The sequence below is a fragment of the Lontra canadensis genome, unplaced genomic scaffold (genome assembly GCF_010015895.1).
Source record: "Lontra canadensis isolate GAN:19392208 unplaced genomic scaffold, GSC_riverotter_1.0 scaffold21, whole genome shotgun sequence".
In the NCBI taxonomy this organism is placed as follows: Eukaryota; Metazoa; Chordata; class Mammalia; order Carnivora; family Mustelidae; genus Lontra; species Lontra canadensis.
In genome coordinates, this window is record NW_022631015.1 from 9,647,763 (window position 1) to 9,670,774 (window position 23,012).

Consider the following 23,012-nt stretch of genomic DNA (forward strand, 5'->3'; position numbering starts at 1 on the left):
AAAACTGAAAGCTTTTCCGCTAAGGTCAGGAACACGGCAGGGATGTCCGTTATCACCACTGCTATTCAACATAGTACTAGAAGTCCTAGCCTCAGCAATCAGACAACAAAAAGAAATTAAAGGCATCCAAATCGGCAAAGAAGAAGTCAAACTATCACTCTTCGCAGATGATATGATACTGTATGTGGAATACCCAAAAGACTCCACTCCAAAACTGCTAGAACTTGTACAGGAATTCAGTAAAGTGTCAGGATATAAAATCAATGCACAGAAATCAGTCGCATTTCTCTACACCAACAACAAGACAGAAGAAAGAGAAATTAAAGAGTCCATCCCATTTACAATTGCACCCAAAACTATAAGATACCTAGGAATAAACCTAACCAAAGAGACTAAGAATCTACACACAGAAAACTATAAAGTACTCATGAAAGAAATTGAGGAAGACACAAAGAAATGGAAAAATGTTCCATGCTCCTGGATTGGAAGAATAAATATTGTGAAAATGTCTATGCTACCTAAAGCAATCTACACATTTAATGCAATTCCTATCAAAGTATCATCCATTTTTTTCAAAGAAATGGAACAAATAATCTTAAAATTTATATGGAACCAGAAAAGACCACGAATAGCCAAAGGAATATTGAAAAAGAAAGCCAAAGTTGGTGGCATCACAATTCCAGACTTCAAGCTCTACTACAAAGCTGTCATCATCAGGACAGCATGGTACTGGCACAAAAACAGACACATAGATCAATGGAACAGAATAGAGAGCCCAGAAATAGACCCTCAACTCTATGGTCAACTAATCTTCGACAAAGCAGGAAAGAATGTCCAATGGAAAAAAGACAGCCTCTTCAATAAATGGTGTTGGGAAAATTGGAGAGCCACACGCAGAAAAATGAAATTGGATCCTTTCCTTACACCACACACGAAAATAGACTCAAAATGGATGAAGGACTTCAATGTGAGAAAGGAATCCATCAACATCCTTGAGGAGAACACAGGCAGCAACCTCTTCGACCTCAGCCGCAGCAACATCTTCCTAGGAACATCGCCAAAGGCAAGGGAAGCAAGGGCAAAAATGAACTATTGGGATTTTATCAAGATCAAAAGCTTTTGCACAGCAAAGGAAACAGTTAACAAAACCAAAAGACAACTGACAGAATGGGAGAAGATATTTGCAAACGACATATCAGATAAAGGGCTAGTGTCCAGAATCTATAAAGAACTTAGCAAACTCAACACCCAAAGAACAAATAATCCAATCAAGAAATGGGCAGAAGACATGAACAAACATTTCTGCAAAGAAGACATCCAGATGGCCAACAGACACATGAAAAAGTGCTCCACATCACTCGGCATCAGGGAAATACAAATCAAAACCACAATGAGATACCACCTCACACCAGTCAGAATGGCTAAAATTAACAAGTCAGGAAATGACAGATGCTGGCGAGGATGCGGAGAAAGGGGAACCCTCCTACACTGTTGATGGGAATGCAAGCTGGTGCAACCACTCTGGAAAACAGCATGGAGGTTCCTCAAAATGTTGAAAATAGAACTACCCTATGACCCAGCAATTGCACTGCTGGGTATTTACCCTAAAGATACAAACGTAGTGATCCGAAGGGGCACGTGCACCCGAATGTTTATAGCAGCAATGTCTACAATAGCCAAACTATGGAAAGAACCTAGATGTCCATCAACAGACGAATGGATAATGAAGATGTGGTATATATACACAATGGAATACTATGCAGCCATCAAAAGAAATGAAATCTTGCCGTTTGCGATGATGTGGATGGAACTAGAGGGTATCATGCTTAGCGAAATAAGTCAATCGGAGAAAGACAACTATCATATGATCTCCCTGATATGAGGGAGAGGAGATGCAACATGGGGGTTAAGGGGATAGGAGAAGAGTAAATGAAGCAAGATGGGATTGGGAGGGAGATAAACCATAAGTGACTCTTAATCTCACAAAACAAACTGAGGGTTGCTGGGGGGAGGGGGGTTGGGGGGGTGGGGTTATTATGGACATTGGGGAGGGTATGTGCTATGGTGAGTGCAGTGAAGTGTGTAAACCTGGCGATTCACAGACCTGTACCCCTGGGGAAAAAAAATATATGTTTATAAAAAATAAAATTTAAAAAAAAAAGACACCTGTATTAGTGTCCCACTGTTGCATACCACGTCATCACAAACTTAGCATTTTAAAACAATACCCATGCATTACTATACTTCAAAACTTTGGCATGGCGTGGATGGGTTCTCTGCTTAAACTGAAATCAAGATGTCAGCTGGCTATATTGTCATCAGGTTTGGGATCTTTTTCCAAGCTCACTCACACTACCGTCAGAATTTGGGGGTAGATTTGGTGTCAGTTATTTGGGGGTGCCTGGGTGGCTCAGTGGGTTAAAGCCTCTGCCTTTGGCTCAGGTCATGATCCCAGGGTCGTGGGATCCAGCCCCGCATCAGCCTTTCTGCTCAGCGGGGAGACTGCTTCCCCCTCTCTCTCTGCCTGCCTCTCTGCCTACTTGTGATCTCTCTCTGTCAAATAAATAAATAAATCTATCTTTAAAAAAAATCCAAAAGAATTCAGTTATTTGTACCTATAGGACTAAAGTCCTAAATTCTTGCTGGCTATCAGGTGAGAGCCATTCTGAGCTTCAAGTGGTAGCCATGTCATGTAGCCCTCCCTTCAATGGCCAGTAAAGGTCCATTGAATATTTCTCATATTTTGAATCTCCCTAACTTCCTCTTCTATCACCAGCCAGAGAAAGTTCATTGAAAGGGGGCGTGTAATTAGATTTGCCTACTCCAATAATCTCTGTATCTTAAGGTCAACTAACATTAACAGACTTTAGCTATTACAAAAACCCTTCACAGCAGTACTTATATTAGCGTTTGATTGAATATCCAGGGGGCAGGAATTTGGGGGGAGGCATGGGGACAGGGAACATCTTTAAAATCTGCCTACCAAAACACCATTAAGGAGGAAAATGACAAGCCACAGACTGGGAGAAAACATTTTCAAATCATGTATCTAATAAATGACTCATATCCAGAATATATAAAGAACACTTGTAAGTCAATAATAAGATAATAAGCAGCCCAATTACAAAGTGGACAGAAGATAAAGAACAGATTTTACCAATATGAATGGCCAATAAAAACACATGAAAAGGTCAATGTCATTAGTCAGTGACATTCCCAGGCATTTTCCCAAGTGAAATATAAACTTATATGCACACAAAAGTCCATACACAAGTGATTATAGTGGTCTTATTTTGATATCCAAAAACTGGAAACAACCTAATGTCAGTGAGCAGATAAACAAACTGGTACATCCATGCAATGAAATACCACTCCACAATAAAAGCAATAGATCTCAAATGTGTTTGCTAAGTGTAAGCATACAGACTCAGTACGGTGCTCCCAGAAACTGGGGAGTTAGGGAAGTGGTGAGGTGTTGATCAGAAGATAAAAATTTCCAGTTAGAAGATGAATACCTTTTGAGGCTCTAATGCACAAGATTGTGATTATAATTAACATTAGTGTATTATATACTTGATATATCTTAACTAACTTGAATTTAAATAAATTTAAAGAAAATAAATGAAAAGCACAAAAAATAATATATTATATACTCAGAAGTTTCTGAGAGTCTAAATCTTAAATGTTCTCACTACAAAAAAAGAAATAGTAATTATGTGACATAATGGAGTTAGCTAACAGAGAGAGTAATAATCATGTTGCAATATATAAGTCTATCAAATCCACAGCTTGTATAGACTTATACAATGTTATATATCAATGATATCTCAATAAGCCTAGAAATAAAGAAAGAATGCAGACTCAAAGACAACATAATGTATCGTTCCATTCATATGACATTCTGGAAATGACACAACTATAGAGACAAAATTTGTCACTGCTTGCCAGATGTTAAGAGTGGAGGAAAAATACAAGAGGATATGGAGGGGAGGCAGGATATGGAGGGGATGGTAATAGAATTGTTCCATGTCTTGATTGTAGTTATAGTTACACAAATGTATGCACCTGTCAAAACTCACAAAGCTTTATACTAGAAAGGGTGAATTTTATTATACATCAATTTTATCTTAACTTGAAAAAGAAAAACCTAATGTATATAAACTGCTTGGGGAAGAGTAGACCCTTTAAATTTTTTTCTTAATTTTTATCAAGAAATAAATGTGCGTGGTTAGAAATAAAATATTATAAGAGGGCTAATGCAAGTCTGTCACACAACTTTGACCTACCCCAATTCAAAACTCATAGAGGTAAAGATTTTAATTATTTCCATTTTGTTTGCTATGATGGTTAATGCCATAGCTTTAAAAAAAACAATACAATGATAAATATTTTATAATTGATAGATATTTATATATTATACGAATAATAAAGAGTAATAACATTGAAATTAATTTCATGTTTCTTATGTTGTTTTCTTTTTAAAGTTTTTTTTTGTTTTTTTGGTTTTTTTTTTTATTTATTTGACAGACAGAGATCACAAGTAGGCAGAGAGGCAGGCAAAGAGAGAGAGAGGAGGAAACAGGCTCTCCCCAGAGCAGAGAGCCCAATGTGGGGCTCCATCCCAGGACCCTGGGATCATGACCTGAGCCAAAGGCAGAGGTCTTAACCCACTGAGCCACCCAGGCACCCCTCTTATGTTGTTTTCTTAATCTTGTCATGTTATGGGATGAATTGTGTCTCCTCAAAAAATGTTAACATTCTAAGGGCACCTGGGCAGCACAGTCAATTAAGCAACTAACTCTTGGATTTGGCTCAGGCCATGATCTCAGAGTTTTGAGACTGAGTCCCACATTGGGCTTCGTGCTCAGTGCAGTGTCTGCTTAAGTCCCTCTCACCCTCTACTTGTTCCCACCCACCCTGCATGCTCTCTCTCACACATGCTCTCTCTCAGATAAATAAAAAAAATCTTTTCAAAAATGTTAATATTCTAACTCCCAGTACTTATTAATGTGGGCTTATTTCGAAATAGGATCTTTATAGATGGTCAAGTTAAGATGAGGTCATTAGGATAAGTCCTGATCTAATATGACTAGGAAACTCATATAAAAGGGAAATTTGGACATAAAGAGAGATACCAATGGGACAAGATGATGTAAAGATACAGAGAGAACACCATCCACAAGCCAAAGAACACCTAAGCTACCAAAATCTAGGAGAGAAGAAGGAAGAGATTCGCCTCTCCCCATCCCCCACCCCATCCCAGGCCTTAGAAAGTACCAACCCTAACAACACTTGCACCTTGGACTTTTAGCCTTCAAAGGAATAAATTTCTGTTGTACCCAGTGTATGGTACTTTGTTATGACAATCCTAGTAAACCACACATTATGTATGAGTAATCTCAGGTATCCTATTCTCCTTTTCCCCTTCTTTTCCAATTGGAATTTTTTTTTTTTAAAGATTTTATTTATTTATTTGACAGAGAGATCACAAGTAGATGGAGAGGCAGGCAGAGAGAGAGAGAGAGAGAGAGGGAAGCAGGCTCCTTGCTGAGCAGAGAGCCCGATGCGGGACTCGATCCCAGGACCCTGAGATCATGACCTGAGCCGAAGGCAGCAGCTTAACCCACTGAGCCACTCAGGCGCCCTCCAATTGGAATTTTAATTGGATATCACTCTTCTCATACATTCTAATGGTTACATTAAATAATATTACATATCTATGTATTATTTGATTTGTTATTTTGGAATCTACAGAAAGAATCTCACTTCCTATCTTTCTAAGATGAACATTTTAGGATCTACACTCTTCCCACATCTTCCTTCCAATCTTCTATCTCCAAAACTCTATCAATTGTACCACTATTTTTAATTTTCAGGATTGAGGGGCACCTGTGTGGCTAAGTCTGTTAAGCACCTGACTCTTGATTTTAGCTGAGGTTTGATCTCAGGGGGCTTAATTAAAAAAAAAAAAATTGAAAATATATATTCTGTAAAAACCATAATAATTACAAAATTTTTATGCTTTGTCTCTAAATTGATTCTAACAACCAACACCTAATAACAGCTTTATAATTATGACTATATTAATAAAGCTTAGGGCAAGACCACATACATAGTTTGTTGCATTGTATTTCTTCTTATTTCAGTGTCATGGGTCCTTGTGCTTTTCCAATGAGAGTGAACTCAGAGTTCATTCAATGAACCTTGTGTGAACATCAATGTTAAATGGCCCATTCATCTGTTATGACTCCCACTTGTCCATCAATTTTCTTCCTTTTCTCTCTCTCTCTCTGGAAATTCAGTTCATGAAATGTTTGGTTTCCTAGGTTGAACCTCTGCTTCATTAACTCTCTTCCCCATATCTTCTAACTCTCTGACATTTTTTCCTTCCTTCCGGGAATATTAACTTAACTTTGTTTTCCAACTCCTTTATTGGCTTTTTTTTTTTTAAGTTGTTTTTCAACTAGACTTCATTTCTGAGAGTTCTTTTCCGTTTTCTGATGTTTCCTTTTTTGGATCCATATTATTGTTTTAGGGATGTGATGCCTTCTTTAATTCCTGCAAGGAGACTTTGAGTTTTGATTTATTTTGTTGTAATTTCTCCACTATCTTAATTACTTCCATTTCCCCAGGGTCAGTTTTTCAGTTTGCTTATCATGGTCTTTCTACTTTATGTTGCTGTTTTTCCTCAAATGCTTGATGATCCTCTGTTGACCGTTCATATTTAAGTACAAGAGTGTTGAAAGGCTACCAAAGTCTTATGTACGTGAGAGAGTCTACTTTTTAGGGTAGAAAGGCATCATTTTAGGATAGGAAGATGAGAAAGCAGCTGCTAAACTGTCCTCTTCCCTGTGAGAGGAGATCACAGGAATCCATAACACTTACCTAAATGGTCTCAGACAGTTGCTTCAAAACTTTTAAAGAAGAATCTTCTGTTTTTGCCTATTGGCAAATACCTGGCTGTTTGTCATTCTAAGGTTTTTAATTATTTTTTTTGTTTGCATATCCCCCAAAAAGAACTTTGAAAAACAATGTATCTTTTAAATGACTTTGAGTTGACATGCAAAATGTTCCTTTGTAAACAGTTGCTACAAATGTAATTTCTGGTACATTGTAAACACTTTCATTTTAATTAACCTTGGTGCATCGCTCTTACTCTCCTAAACACACCCAAAGGAAGGGAAATACAATAATATTTGATACCCTCTATTTTCTGTTTTCAAAATACACGAGCTAGCTCTTCTTTATTGTTGATCATTTGTAACATTACTTTTTTTGACTGGGACTCCTGTTTTTATTTTGTTTCCCTTATAGAATCTTATTGTTTTATTCTAATGGGTCATATATTTGTGGTTGAATAATATATGTCTTCTTGAACACCCTATATTCATCTGCTGCAACAAAAATCTATATACAAATTGAAATTATACTTTTGCTACACTCTGTATGCCTGTAATGCTCTATTAATTTTTCCCTTCTCAGCTGAGTTATAATTAGCTTACACTGAGCAAAAGTATATCATATAGAGCAAATATTGGAAAGTAATAATCAAACACAAAATGTAGAATTGTATAGAAAAATGTTTCTAATTGAAAGGAACACTACAAGGCCACTCTCTTCAGTTGGCATGTTGTGCACTGCACAAATTCAGGAGGTGGAATTCAACCCAAAGCCTTTGTAAGCATAGCTCTTGAAGTAGTGCCCCTGTGCCGGGCCATGCAGGAGCGCATGGGTGGGGCCTTTTTGGTTAAATCATCTCACTTGTCTATGAAGAAACATTATAGAAACACATGTCAGCATCAATCGTCTTGCTCCTTTTTCCAGACAGACACACAGAAAAACATCATTCATGTGAATAAATGAATGAAAACGTAAAGGGTTTTGTTGTAGTTCACAGAATCGTCATGTTCTTTTTCATAACCTACCAGTGGCCCCTCAGAATTGTTGCTACTGCTGGTCTTACTGAGGATACTTAGCACGAGGACAAGTGGCTGGGGTGGGGGGGGTGGGGAGTGATGGGGGTGGGGAGTGATGGGAGTGGGGGTGGGGGGACGATGGGGGTGGGAGAGCTATACACCTGACTTTTGAGAGGCAGTTGTGAACACGAGGGAAAGGGCAAGCAGTGTGTTCTAAGACAGATGGGCTTTAGAAAAACAGTAACAGAGAAGAGGAGGATCTGGCAGTTAGTTACTTTAAAACAATCTGTGCCGGAAGACAGAGATTCCCCTTTATGTGTAAGAATAATGCTGTCATGAGTATAGTCCACAAGGTTGGGGTGGGGGGGGGCGGCAGTGGGTGTGGAACCTATGTTGGTTCTCAACTTTCAAATAAGCCTCGTATTTGCACTTCCGCTATGTTCTATTGGCCAGCTCCCTGGGGTTGTGCTGTCCTCCAGCTGTGTCCTTTAGGCTGTCACTCTACTTTTCCTGCTCTAGCAACAAATATTAGTGTAACAATTTTTTATTTTCCCAAAATTCTGTTGCTATTTTTTATGAGCAGACACCGTCCCTCTCATCCTACATGTTTTTGGCTTTTACTAACCTTTTAATAAGAATTCAAGAGAAATAAGAATACATATATATATGTATGTGTGTGTGTGTGTGTATACATATATATATCAATCTTGGACTAAAAACTCATAGAAAGATTTTAATAAAGAGTCATCACATTCACCAGTTAATCTAAATGGAGCATTCAAATATGTTCATACCCAGAGCAGAGAAGGTTCCTTCTAGAGCCTGTTCAGGGCCGCCCAGCTGCTCCTTCAACCACTCAGCTTGCCATTTTCATCATTAAAATGAACTTTTTTAAATTTTTTTTTATTTTTTTTAATTTTTTATAAACATATAATATATTTTTTTCCCCAGGGGTACAGGTCTGTGAATAGCCAGGTTTACACACTTCACAGCACTCACCATAGCACATACCCTCCCCAATGTCCATAACCCCAACCCTCCTCTCCCAACCCTCAGTTTGTTTTGTGAGATTAAGAGTCACTTATGGTTTATCTCCCTCCCAATCCCATCTTGCTTCATTTACTCTTCTCCTATCCCCTTAACCCCCCATGTTGCATCTCCTCTCCCTCATATCAGGGAGATCATATGATAGTTGTCTTTCTCCGATTGACTTATTTCGCTAAGCATGATACCCTCTAGTTCCATCCACGTCATCGCAAACGGCAAGATTTCGTTTCTTTTGATGGCTGCATAGTATTCCATTGTGTATATATACCACATCTTCTTTATCCATTCGTCTGTTGATGGACATCTAGGTTCTTTCCATAGTTTGGCTATTGTAGACATTGCTGCTATAAACATTCGGGTGCACGTGCCCCTTCGGATCACTACGTTTGTATCTTTAGGGTAAATACCCAGCAGTGCAATTGCTGGGTCATAGGGTAGTTCTATAAAATGAACTTTTTCTAACGGAACCTATAGAGCCTGATACTGATGGCCTGGATTGTGACTCAAGCGTAGTCTTAGGGTCACTGAATAGAAGTACATACCTGCTTTATCCAAGCAAGAATTCAACTCACCATATTACTAGCACCAGCTAGAAGAACAGTTCCAAACGCATCTATGAGGTAGCACCAATGGGGAAAGGGAGGGAATAATTGCCTTCAGCAAACCCAGGACTTTAGAAAGCCCACCCATTTCCTTGTTATTGATAGTGTGATTAATTGATCCCTAGAATCTGATTGAGAACACTGGGATATAAGTCATGTTATGTGCATAGTTTCAGAAACATCACTGCTAGTGATCCAAAGCATATTTTAACTGCTCCTGGCATGCGTTTCTGTATTACTGTCACATATGGGCTCACAAGAAACAACAGGGACCTATTTGTATATATGGTCACATTTCTATATTTCATTTAACTTCATATTCAACTTGATACTGGCTATACGCATCAATACACATATCGGTGTGGGTTTACATTTCTTTGTCAGGTGTCTAGGAACAAAACCTCTGTTGATTCACGAGTAAAGGGAAAGTAATGTCATGAAAGGATATTTTTGTTACCAAAAGAAACAAACATTATTACTTTTTTTTTTTTTTCAGAGCACCCAAGCCCTGAACTGTTCCTTTAAACTGAAATGTTCTCCATCAGCAAGTTAATTGCTGGAATTTGCCCTATGTATTTCCAAGATCCACATTTATGTGTTTATTCTCTCAACCAGTCAACACATATTTATTGAGCACCTACTATATGAAAGACACCGATTTAAGTGCACTGAAGTACAAGGATCCTTGTCCCTAAGGAAATTACAGATGGAGAAATGACTGGTACACAAATGATAGGAATAGAAAATAGAAAGATTTATTGAGATAAAATTGGCACAGTTAGTCACAGACTACTGAGATATTGACCAAAGCCTAAAATCAGACCAAGGCAGAAAAGGAAAGAAGGAAAGAAGGAAGGAACAAAGGAACGAAGGAACGAAGGAAGGTAGGAAGGAAAAGAGGGGAGGAGGGAGGAAGACTCATTAGAAGGGTATGTATTCACATTGTGGTGATTGATGAGGGGCTGAAATTTTGTATATATTCTATTATTTCATTCTTACCACAATACATGAGGGGAGCTATATTAACCCTACAGATAAGGAAATCGAAGCTCTGAGAAGTCGGGTGACATGTCCAAGACCACCCAGTAAGCTGAGAGCCAACTGCCTAGACTAAACTCTTAGCTGAGTGGCTCTCCTGTCACTTCTGCTCTTCAGTTGGCATCCAAGCCCATCATTGTCCCAAATGAGGTATGTGAGAAAAACAAACAAAAAGCTTGTGAGGACGGCACAATGTGTTTTCTTCCTTCTGTATGATTAATGGAAATCTATAACCTCTCCATTGATTCCTGAGTGAATTTTGACTAATATGCATATTTCTAAGTCCCCCAGTAAAAGTTCTGAACTGGTCCCAAACATCATATATGTAAACTAAAATTAGCCCCTGAGAATTCTATGGATTGCAAAGAAGTTAAGGAAATGTCCCCCACCTTCTCAGCTCCCATAACTTTGTATTGCAATGCTCGCCTGGGAAAACAGGAAAGGCAATTCATAGCTATTTGAACTCAAGCTCTTTCTAGTTCTCAAACTATAAAATATTAGTTTGATTAAACTGTTTCTTTCATTGCTATTTTGTCATTCCCAGGATTATAATGATAAACACACAAATAGATTTTCACATATATAGATTTTTCATGTATATATGTAGTTTTCTGGTGACTTGCTGTTAACAACCATGGCAAGGGAAAAGTATTCCTTTTTCTATCCTCTGAATACCACCTAAAGGGAGATTATTATCTAGAATCTGCCTTTACGTTTTGTGCTGTATAAACCTATATTAATGGATAAAACCAAGATCTTAAAATTGCGTATGTGTCTCAAGTACTTTTTTGAATCAATGAAAATCACAAGAGTAATGTAATCTCAACCTGTGCTTAGTATTTTAGACCCACTTACTATTAGTTTGTGTCTCCTGGATCACAGAAACAGGCAGTTTATTCTAAGCCACTGGTTCTCAAATGTTAGTAGGCATCTGACTCTCCCAGAGGTCCATGGGTCAGCCCATGGAATTTACATTACTGACAAGTTTGAAAGTGAGGTTGATGCTGCTGGTGCAAGGATAAGCCTGTGAGAACCAGTTTTAAACAATTCTGAATGAGGAAGACCATTGCACCAGGAATTAAGAGACACACACTCTGATTCTAGATCTTGCATTGTCTTGCTGTGTGACCCTGGTAAATGCATTTTACCTCTCTGAGACTCCACTCCCTCACTATATGAAATACTTAAATTATTATAAAAAAACCCATATTATTTTATAATTCTGTAACTGACCCAGAAGTTACAGTCTACTCTACCAGACATACCAAATAATGGGAGACACCAGTTCTTAACAGCTAATGCAGTCATTGTGTTTCAAGAAAAAAAGAGAAAAAAAATACACAATTGCCCCATCCTGTCTGTTCTGCAATAACACCATACATGTGTTCCTAAAAATCATCACACTAAGCTAAATTGTGAGGAAAATAAAACAAAACATGACTTATGGGGAAAGTGGGATTAGGGATAGAACACAAAAATTTCATCAGTGACTCATAGAAAAATAAAGATAGGAACATAATAGAAACATAGGCAGAGTTTCATACATGTTCAATGATTTTAAAATGTGTCAATAGTACAATAATGTGGCACTTTACTGTGGAAAAAGCCTTGAATTTTGCCATGGAAATGGGCTGGGAAGAATTGCAGCTTGTGAGTTACTGCAAAGTGGTGAAAGAAAGGTGATTTGCGATTAGACAGAAAGTTGTAGCAGCAAATATGGGGAGATGTGGTTCCTTATTCTCCACTCAGTATTGGCATGAACACTCTAATTTAGTGGTCTTCAGCAATCTGAAATCCCAGGACGTGTTTCCTTGTATTTGAGATGCAGGTTCTTCTAAACATGCGTTTATAGGAGAAACGTGTTCATCAGCATTGAAAATTACATCCAATGTGTAGCCTCTTTCTTCTGTTAATTTCTGTTCCAAATTCTTTGATGCCTTTCTCACCTGCACTCACAACTTTGCCTAACTGCTGAGGGCTGTGGACACTACAGTGACATTTAAAACCACTATCCTGGGGCTCCTGGGTGGCTTAGTTGGTTAAGTGTCTGCCTTCAGCTCAGGTAATGATCTCAGGATCCTGGGATTGAGCCCCTCTTGGGGTTCCAGGCTCAGTGAAGAACCTGTTTCTCTCTCCCTCTGCCCTTCCCCCTGTTCCGTCTCTCCCTCTTTCAAATAAATAAAATCTTAAAAAATAAAAAGAAAGAAAGAGAGAGAAAGAAAGGAGGGAAGGAGGGAAGGTCACTATGGCCACCACTGGCACCTGAAGGGATCATTTCTGTAGAATTTGGCAATTTCTGCTTAAGGTCTTGGAAAACAAATACTGTTTTCCTGATATGTGCACTGCTTGGCAATTTGAACCAGGTACTTAGATTTTTTGGGAATGTTGAATGAGGTAGGTTTTTTTATTTTCTTTAATGTCCAAGAAGGTTACAAATGTGAAAGAGTAGGAAAGGAAAATTGACCTTCAAGGACAGCGCTAGCTAGAAGATATTGGAGGGGTGTACGTGTGTGCATTTCTTGCATTTCTGTGTGACTTGGCTGTGGAAGGAATGTACACAAACAAACTCAAAGGTCACATTTTATTAAGATCATCCCTTAACTCATCATTCACATTCATGTTTCCAAAACAAGCATTTGGCAAGATGAGTATACTCTTGATGACAAATATTCAAACTTTGATACTAGAGTTGCTAATGTCAGGGTGTAGAACATTGGAAATCTCTCATAATCTCTTACTGATGGAAATGAATACATTTATAAATGATGTCTGTTGGATGGGGAACAATTCAGGAGAGTCATGATTTTGATACAATTAGTCACAGCGTAGATAGGAATGGAAGGGTTGGCCTGGAGTTCCTTAAAAAGAAAGTGCTGACTCAGGTATTTACCAAGGTGATTACAATGTTCCCTGGGATGGTTTCTGATGATGTTCGATGACACAGAGCCATTTCCATGAAAACTCAACTTTTCAACCAAGTCTGCCCCTTTTTGTGTCTTCGGTTACCTCTCAGAGAACATGGTGCTGATCTCTTTCCAAATTTTCATAAATGGAAAAGCAGTTTCCCTTGATGACCCTTGTGTAAGGCCTTTATCAGAATTGTTTGCCCATACTTCTTGCAAACATTTTGATAGAATATGAGAAAAAAAAAAAAGGAAGAAGTAGAAGAAGATGAAGAACGTTTTCAGAAAATATCCTTAGGAAGGATGAAAGATGTGGAAATATTTTCTACAGGAATAGGAAGAATTTGCTGGGGTAAATCAGGCTCACAAGAAGAAAAGCCAAAAGAGCATTTTAATTACCCTAGAATTTTTCTTAATTCCTCTCTTGCTCCCATTCCATGCATCAGGAAATCCTGCTGGCTCTATTCTCAAAATACATCTACAACCCACAACATCTCACCACCTTTGCTGTCAAGAATCTGGTCCAACCCACTACCATCTCCCCCTGCAGTAATAAAAGTAAATGGTCTCCCTGCTTCTCTCCTCACCCTTCCCCAGGCTTTTCTCAATCAAGCTGCCATGGTTGTCCTTTTAAGCTATCCAATGGCACCACATTTCATTCTGGATAAAACACAACTCATGGGGGCACCTGGGTGGCTCAGTGGGTTAAAGCCTCTGCCTTTGGCTCCGGTCTTGATCCCAGGATCTTGGGATGGAGCCCCACATTGGGCTTCCTGCTCAGCAGGGAGCAGGGAGCCTCCTCTCTCTCTCTGCCTGCCTCTCTACCTACTTGTGATTTCTGTCAAATAAATAAAATCTTAAAAAAAAAAAAATCACAACTCATCTATCTCTCCTGCTCTCATGTCATACTGGCTTCACTCAACTTCCTGGAACACACCAGGCACGTCCCACCTTTGCCTCAAGGCAGTTGCACAAATATCACTACCTCAATGAGACCCATTTGACAAAGCTATTTAAAAATTGCAAGCTGTTCTTCAGTACACACATATTTACTTTAGTAATTTCATTTGTACTGCTTCTTTGTCCCACAAAGCATTTATTTCCTTCTACTGTGCCAGATAGTTTCCTTTTCTTTTAGCGGGGGGCTGGTCAAAGCTGCTGTTTTATTTTACTTTATTAACAGAAGTTGATATGAAAAAGAAGATGGCTGGCTATCGTCTGTGAGAGAGAAAATAAGAAATAAAGAAAAACGTATAAAAGAAAATAAGAAAATAAGGAAAAGCTTTTTAGATTTTTAGATAGTAAGGAGAACAAAACCATTAAAAGAGTCACTTCCTGAAAGAAGTTCCTTTTGGTGCTTTCTGAGAGATAACAGGGTTTCATTGGTTATGAATCAGTTTGAAAAACACCAAGAAATACGAGGTAATATCCCAACTTCTGTGTACTTTTTTAAAGATTCATTCATTCATTCACTTATGGGGAGGAGGGTTGCAGAGGGAGTGGAAGAAAGATAATGTCAGGCAGACTCTGCACTGAGCCCAGCACCCAACACTGGGCTCGGTCTGATGACCCTGAGGATCTGAGCCAAAATCAAGAGTTGGATGCCTAACTGACTGAGCCACCCAGGGGCCCCAACCTCTATTTTTTAGGAAAATTAGACATTGGCCACATATTTCTTACAGAGTTCTCTGCTCTTCAGCCGTCTCTTCTTCTCCCAAAGGATGTCACTGACTCAGTGGATTCCAATTTCACAATTCAAGGGTTTTCATCAGTTCTGTCAGGGTGGGGCTTAACAGCATATATGGCACTGTATTTTAAGCTATGGATTCTTGAAAACAGCCTGTCTCAGTAAACTAAATGAGGGGAGGTCATTTTTAGGATCTTTAGGACGAGGGGCGATCACTTTTCCAATTGCATAAAAATCAAAGAGCAACAACAAAATTCTTCTACTTTAATATACAGAGGAAGGAAGTTCCCTACTGGGATTCCAGAGATACATACCAATAGTCTACCTGCAAATATTCCAACTGTTCACAAAGAACAAAAATGTAAACAAAAGCGCTTTGATTTTGGCAGCCATTTTGTAGGTTTAAAAGGAGAAATTCTTTATAAACTGTGATCAGTCTGGTGATGAATCGGCTTCATATGACAGAAAGATAAATTAATACCATCAATTATCATCTAAATTGCCATTTTACACTTAAGCATTATAAATAATCACATGAAAAATTAAGAAAAACAAAATGAATTTTCAGAATTATGTATGGCTTTTTAAAAGTGAAATTAATGTGGAAATTCAGATTTAGATCAGTAAATAAGCATAAATTAGCAATCTGAATCAGCATCTTCTCAGGGGGTCTCATGGAGACGCTGATGGGCCTGCCTGAAATAGAGGGAGCCCCGTGGGGACCTGTCCGAGCCAGGGGCACTGGGGGAAAGGAGGGAGCAGAATGGCTCCTCTCTCCCTGGCATCCTCAGGGACCCCAGGATCCATGGAAAGGGCCCAACATGAGAGGCAAGACCTGTTGGCCCCTGGCAGCCTCACCTGCATCTACCAGCTATGCCGCTCACCTAGCTTCCCCCACTCCTAGTGCCAACCATTCCCCCTTGGTCTCATCTGCAGGACTCTGGCTCTGATCCCTACCTGGGACATAAGTTCTTTTGCTGCTGAAGATTCTCTTTGGTCCAGAGCTGCTCCTACCCGCCTGTGATCCCCTCCTGCGTCTCCCGAGCTCCTGCTGCCTAGGATCCCTGCCTGGACCTCATCAGCCATTGACCACTATGATCCCTGACAGCAATTCCACCAAATTATTCCCCGCTGAATAATTCCACAAGCCAACATTCCTGTCATAATAAAAGTGCTTTTAATCAGTAAGGTGCTGTTATTTTTTAAGTTGGAAATAATCTTGGTGGGTATGAAGCAATCCTGTGTCTTCAGAAATCAAATTATATCTAAGGGAAGGAAATGATATTTTACAAAATTTATAAAAATAATAGCAATGTGAGTTTTATTACTTCAACACTTATTTAAAGCAGCAACTGTCAGTTTAAAAAAAAACAAAGACCATTTCAAATGTATTTCTTCATAATTTTTACATTTTAAATATTTAAATCTAGGGAATAAGTTAAGGAATAGTATAATAAACTGCCTTATTCCATTTGCCTAGATTCAACGACTGTTAATATTTTGCCATGTCTGTTATATCTCTGTACGAAATTATATGTATACATATTTTTATGTATAGATTTTTCACCATCTTTTTTAAAGTCACAGTATGTTTTCCCCAAAGCCATAATTCCCTCCTCTCTTCTATGCTAAATATACAACCACTGAACAAATACTTGGCTTATCTGGTAGGTTCCAGGTGCTAAAGCCACAAACAAGATTTTTTTTTCCTGCCCTTAAAATGGGTATGATCTCCTGAGTGAAGAAAAAAGCAAAAAGAAATGAGACAAGGCTTAACATGTTAGCAGGTGCTCTGGTAGATGTAGGTATGGGAAACATCTGGGACATGAGGGTACAAGGAAGGGGTCAGTTTAGCCCTGGGGAAATAAGGAGATGGCATCATGGGAGAGGCCCAGGAAAATGCAGTCTGATGCCCACAGAGTGGTCTGGCATCTTCACCCTGGCAACACGCAGGATCCAGTGAAGCAAATGAGACTGATTTGGTTTATCATTCCCTGCCTCGTCTTCCCTGATTCTGCTGTCCCTTTCACCTCCCAGCTGGATACGCTAATGTCCTCTATGGATAGACTAAGGTCCACTATATGAAGCTTGAATGCCTTTCTATTTCCTGAGCCCTGGCAACCCAAGGCAAGACAAGCAACAGGCTTGACTACACTGTTTCAAGTTAAATTCTAGATCGGTGGTTATCAAAGATATCGGCATACTGGATTCATCCAGGGAGCTTTGAAAATACTAATACTAATAATGGGTTCCATGCCTTGGGAGTCTGATTTTGTTACTACGCTGTGAGACTCCATGGAAAATTACAATATGAAACCAAGGCTAAGAACAATTAGTGTGGTTCTCCAACATTAGAATGCATGCAAAGTGTGTGGAGCTCTTGTTACAATAATGATTTGGGCCCTAGAGCGAGGCCCAAGGTTTTACTTTTCTAACAAGCATTTGGGTGATCCTGTGTTTCTGGTCTGAGGACCCCAGCTTGAGTAGCAAGGTTCTAGATCATAGCACAGACCACACTTACATTCTCCAAGCTGTCACATCACTTCAACATAAGGCCTAACCGTGAGCCCATTATTCCTGGACTACCCCCACTTGTAAATTCACCTTTCTCCTCCACAGTTTACCTCGTCTGGTGGGACTTAAAATGCAGTGCTTGGACCAGCAGCATCAATACCACCTGGAAACAAGTGAGAAATTCGAATTCTTAGGCCTTATACCCCAGATCTAATAAATCAGACATTCTGGAGGTAGTGACAGCAACCTGTGTTTTAATATCTAAGTGATATAGATGCATGTTTGCATTTGAAAAACCCTGACCTACGCTATTTGGGGATCTTCCTTGTTCCCCTTTTTGTACTTGAGACCAACTACTCTATTTCAGTGATTCTACCTGAAAGACATATTAGAGTCACTTCAAGAACCTTTACAATAGGACTGTGCTCCTCCCCTGAATCTCTAGATGGTCCATTTATGAAAATAGTCTCATAAAAGCTCCCCAAGTGATCTTAATTACACCTGGGGCTGAAAGTCATTGTTTTGAGTAATATCCAGGGGGTTTCTCATATTTTTCTTTTGACCAATCTCAATCTGTGGAATTTAAATATTCAAGATCAAATTTCCCAGACCATCAAATTTCCCAGATTATCTTCCATTATTGTTGGCTGATAACCTGAATCTCCTTCTACAGCAGATTCCAGTGACTATTACTGGGACATGAGTCAGAAACACTCAGATTCCCTTCCGCCTTCCTTGTTTAAGTTTAATGTATCATGATCAGTAGAGTTCTTATACACAAAGCCCTTGGCTGGTTTTCTGAAGGCTTCATCCCGTTACCTTTCCCTTAGTATTTTCTTTTTTTTTTTCCTTTTTTTTTAAGATTATATTTATTTATTTAACAGACAGAGAGAGATGACAAGTAGGCAGAGAGGTGGGCAGAGAGAGAGGGGGAAGCAGGCTCTGTGCTGGGCAGAGAGCCTAATGTGGGACTCAATTCCAGGACCCTGAGATCTTGACCTGAGCCGAAGGCAGAGGCTTAACCCACTAAGCCACCCAGGCCCCCCCACTTAGTATTTTCTATGAATCCTTTTCTGAATTGTCTTCTGCTCTCTCTTCATGCTTACTCCTTCCCAATGCCCCACTGACTTCATCTGTCCTTACACTGCTTGGCTTCGTATCCTTTGTTTTTCCTCCCCTTCAAGGATGTAAACCATGTGAGTGAAGGTAGATGTCTTTTCTAGACCAAGACTCCCACCATACCCGGAACATGAAAAGTTTATGGACCGAAGAATGAATATTCCATTGTTGACTGTCCACCCCATCTTCATGAAACTGATAGCCTTCAGACTCTGTGCCTGATTCACTACTCTTCTTGAACGGCTTTCAACCAGCATGTTTCTCTATCCCCATTCCCTGGGCCCAAAGTATGAATTCAGTTTTGGCCCTAAGTCCTTTCTGAATGTACTAATTCTTCAAGGATGTTCAGCAGATATACACCTTCTTAAAACATATGATATTGCATGCATGCTGTTTTCAAGCAATTAGACAGATGATAGAGTCCCTAACTCTCTTTCTTTTCAAGAAAAAAAGATAGAATTACTGTATTTTCTTTCTCCTTTTCCAAAAGAATCAATTTCTATTTTTCAGTTACTATGATACACTCACCAAGACTACAAGATCTGGTAACTTAGGACAGTCCTTCTGCTTGCTTTGGCATATAGAAATTCTATTTAATCCCTGTTTAATCCGATCCAGAAAACTTCGCAAATGTACGCCTCTTCATTTAACTGATGATTTGCTTTTCAAAAGAGCGCTCTTTGCAAGTGTGTCATTGGTCTGATGAAAGCTTTTTTTTTTTTTTCTAGTTGCAAGGGTGGGGCTGGAATCCGTTTTTGTTGTTGTTGTTGTTGTTGTTGTTGTTGTTGTTGTTGTTTTAGTCTGTTTTTGTTTTTCCTGCATAAGCTGGTCTTCACACAGCCTAGTCATTCAGGGGAAAAACAGTCAGGCCTTGAGTCCATCTCTTGGTTTGGCCTCCGCATGGTGCCTGCAGGTTCCCAGTGAGATGGGTTCTCCCCAGAACAGGCAGAGGATGCACGGGTGGGTCTCAGCAAGTATGAAGGGGGAGAACAACCCTCTCTGAGACAGCTAAGTGTGGTCCTAATCCACACGGAGGGTGACCAGGCTTTCAGGAGCTGGACTGACCAGGCCTGTGCTCACGTGTACGCACACACGCACACACAGCTCCACCATGAAGCTGGGAGTCGATCCCATTCTTTCATTTCAAGCATAACTTGTTGTATAAACTCAAAATGCTCTGCTAAATCGTGGGACATCAACCAGCTTTGTAGTTAAGACCTGCAGGCTTTAATGATTCTAAGGGGGAAAGTCTGGTGTTCCGAGAAAGGCTCATTACACACCGGCATTTGCCTGGGTATGGAGGAGGCCCAGGAATGAGGCTATCTTGGGGATCCTTTACCAAACCAAATATCTGTTCATCCTTCACAGAGACGAGACTGGTGATCTGCATAATTAATATAAGCTCATGTGGAAGTAAACATGAAATGATTAAACAGGAAGCCTTTAACCAGACAGTGGTTTTTTGGAGGGGGGGTGGAGTTGGGAGGAGGGTGGGGGAAGGAATTAAATGGTAACAGAGTCTTAGAAACAGGGGAGAGTATTACATGTTATTCTTAAACTAATCTTTGCTCCTTGTCTAAAACCAAATGGATTTGAAACCTCTCTCTCCACGACAGCCCAGAGAAGGTGGTCTGAAGCAAGTATGATGCTCAGAAGATTTACATGGTGAGACTCGTGGCGTCAGCCATTTGGGAAGTAGCAAATTGAAAATGAAGTCATACTATGATAAAAATAATCATCAAGTGTCCTGTCTTCCACAAGGACAACTTGGACGAACAGCACATAGACAACTTGAGAACCCACCACCATGGGTATTTAAACAACACTCTGATGTGGTGCGAAGAGGTAGTGAGGCTAGGGGTCTTTATTTACATACAGGGAGTTGACCAAGGACCAGGAACCACCCGGAATGCTGGGAATATGTAATCTCACTTAACAATAACCACATTTTAGAGAAATGCTCTCATATCCTCACGCAGAACATGCAGGGCTAGTACAAGGAGAACGCTTAAATAAAGTGAAGCGAAATACGCCTGTCCCATGACCTAAGGTCACTTACATCAAAGCTGGCGAAAGTGTTAATACCTGCGGTCTCTCTTGCTTAAAGCCTCCTTGTCTAGAAATTATGAAATTTTACCTCCCTGCTTTTTAATGTGTCAAGTAAGAAATTAAGCTAAAAGGAAAAATAAACGCCTGCCTTGCACTTTTCGGCATCAGGAAAACAAGCTGTGTTTTGTTGTCAGCTCCGATCCTGCCTCAAATGAGGTAAGAGTTATAGTTCGATGTCGCCAAAGGTTTGCAGTTGGGGCTTCATTCCTGCTAAGTGCAAATTTTCTAAAACCTGGACTTGACCACAGAGCTGGTCTGTGGGCTGCAGGCAAATACTCAGGGGCCCACCATCACCCCCCAGGGGGCCCACTTAGGTCTCTTCCCCTGCCCAGGATGGAAAGAATCACACCTTTGCCAGAGAATTGAAGACAGAGTGAGTAATACTGGATTTCATAGCAATTCTGAAACAAACACTTCCAAACCATTTAGCTATGTTGTCTGTCTTATTGTCTTCTAGAATCTTCATTGCATTTTTTTTTTTTAAGTTAAGCAAGACACAGCACATGGTGAGGAGGCTGCCAGTAATTTTGTTATTGTCCTGAAACACAACACTTTGAGGAAGGCACTGCGTGGCATCCCCATGTGCTCAGGTAAGGGAACAAAAATTAGGAGAGGCTGAAGTCCTGCTCTGTCACCACAGGGAGTGGGTAGAGAATCAGAAATCGAACCCAGGCCATTCATTCCCTGACTATATGCTCTTTGCCCTTCTCAGTGCCCCTGCTATGGGGGTACAACTCATCTGATAAATACTGATGAGTGTAAGCGGTCTTTGGTCATGAATTCAGAAGCATACCCCAAGCCAGTAGAAAATCAGAAAGAGAGAAAAAGAGAGAGACTTGGGATAGTAAGTCCTAGCAACATTGCAACTTATAATCAAATGAGAAGGGACTGTTTTTCCTAACAGAACCAGGCTGGAGGGATGCAGAATTTGTCCAGCATTCTTTTCTGAAATATCAAACATTGCCAGGTAATCTTTTCAATATCAATATGAAGTATTAATAAAGATCTGTACCTGAACCAGGTGGACCCGATTGATGTTTTTCTTCAAAATCCTAGTGCACATCCTCGAAATGCTAGCAAGTGACACTTGAGAAATGGGGCAAGCACACAGCATGAACCCCTTGGGCTTAGTGCTGATGGTCAGCCTGAGCTACTGTTCCCTGATCTCAAGAAGTAATACTAACAGAAGAAAGAGCCTAAGGAGAAGTTCTACCAACACCACTCATATTTTTTGAATTTCATTTTCATGAGGACTTCTGTCTGACAGGGGATGCTGGGTCTAATCTCCATAGACAAGTGCTTGCATTTTCTCATTTTATTATATGTGAAAGGTGCAGAAAGAAGTAGAAAATAAGTCCAATACAATTAGAAAAATGCGGTGTATTTTTGAAACCCAGATGGAATTTTGTTGGACATGCCACATTTTGAAAGTTCATTATCTTAGCTGCAAAATTAGGAAAGCGTTTTTTATTTTCTGAAATAAATATAATTTTTTTTGTAACTATGAAACATTTTTAAAGTCATTTCAAAGGCTTGACAAGTTTAACCAAACTTCCTACAAACCATTCTGTCACCCAAGGGCAGTGCAACAGAACAGAGAAACAAAATGTGCATAAAATGTTTCATTAAATGAGTGCAATTGGCAAGATCCTTTCTCCACCACCTCACAGCACCAGGCACGCCCTCCAAACAAGGCAGACAATAAATAGGAACAACATGGTGAGGCTTTGCTCACACAACACATCTGTTCACTTAGTTGGATCGTGTTTTATATTTAGGCATCACAAGTTTGGATGGTCTTTATGTACAGTGACAGCAGTGTAATGAATGCTGTTTGAACTCTGAATTGTATAAATACAGAGACATGTTGATTTGAGAAGAGAAAACAAGGCATGTGAAAATTGGCAAAATACCCATTTCAGGAATTACAGTTACTCTTCTTAAAAAGAAAAAAATAAAGAAGAAAACTCAATTGGAAGACCACCCATGAAGTACCATTAAGATCTAAACAACATGAAAAAAAAAAAAAGACGTTCTCTAGCAGTACCATTGTTGAAAGCATTAACTTTAAAAAGAC

At 39.5% G+C, this 23,012-nt stretch overlaps 1 protein-coding gene across 1 annotated transcript in view; it reads right to left on the bottom strand.

Moving 5' to 3' along the window:
• OFCC1 (orofacial cleft 1 candidate 1) overlaps positions 1-20,216 on the bottom strand; it is a 119,519-nt gene extending 99,303 nt beyond the window's left edge. The window contains 2 exon segments of the mRNA XM_032861420.1: positions 20,045-20,123; positions 20,126-20,216. Of these exon segments, the coding sequence (XP_032717311.1) occupies positions 20,045-20,123; positions 20,126-20,216 (170 nt within the window).
• Between the last annotated feature and the right edge of the window lie 2,796 nt (positions 20,217-23,012).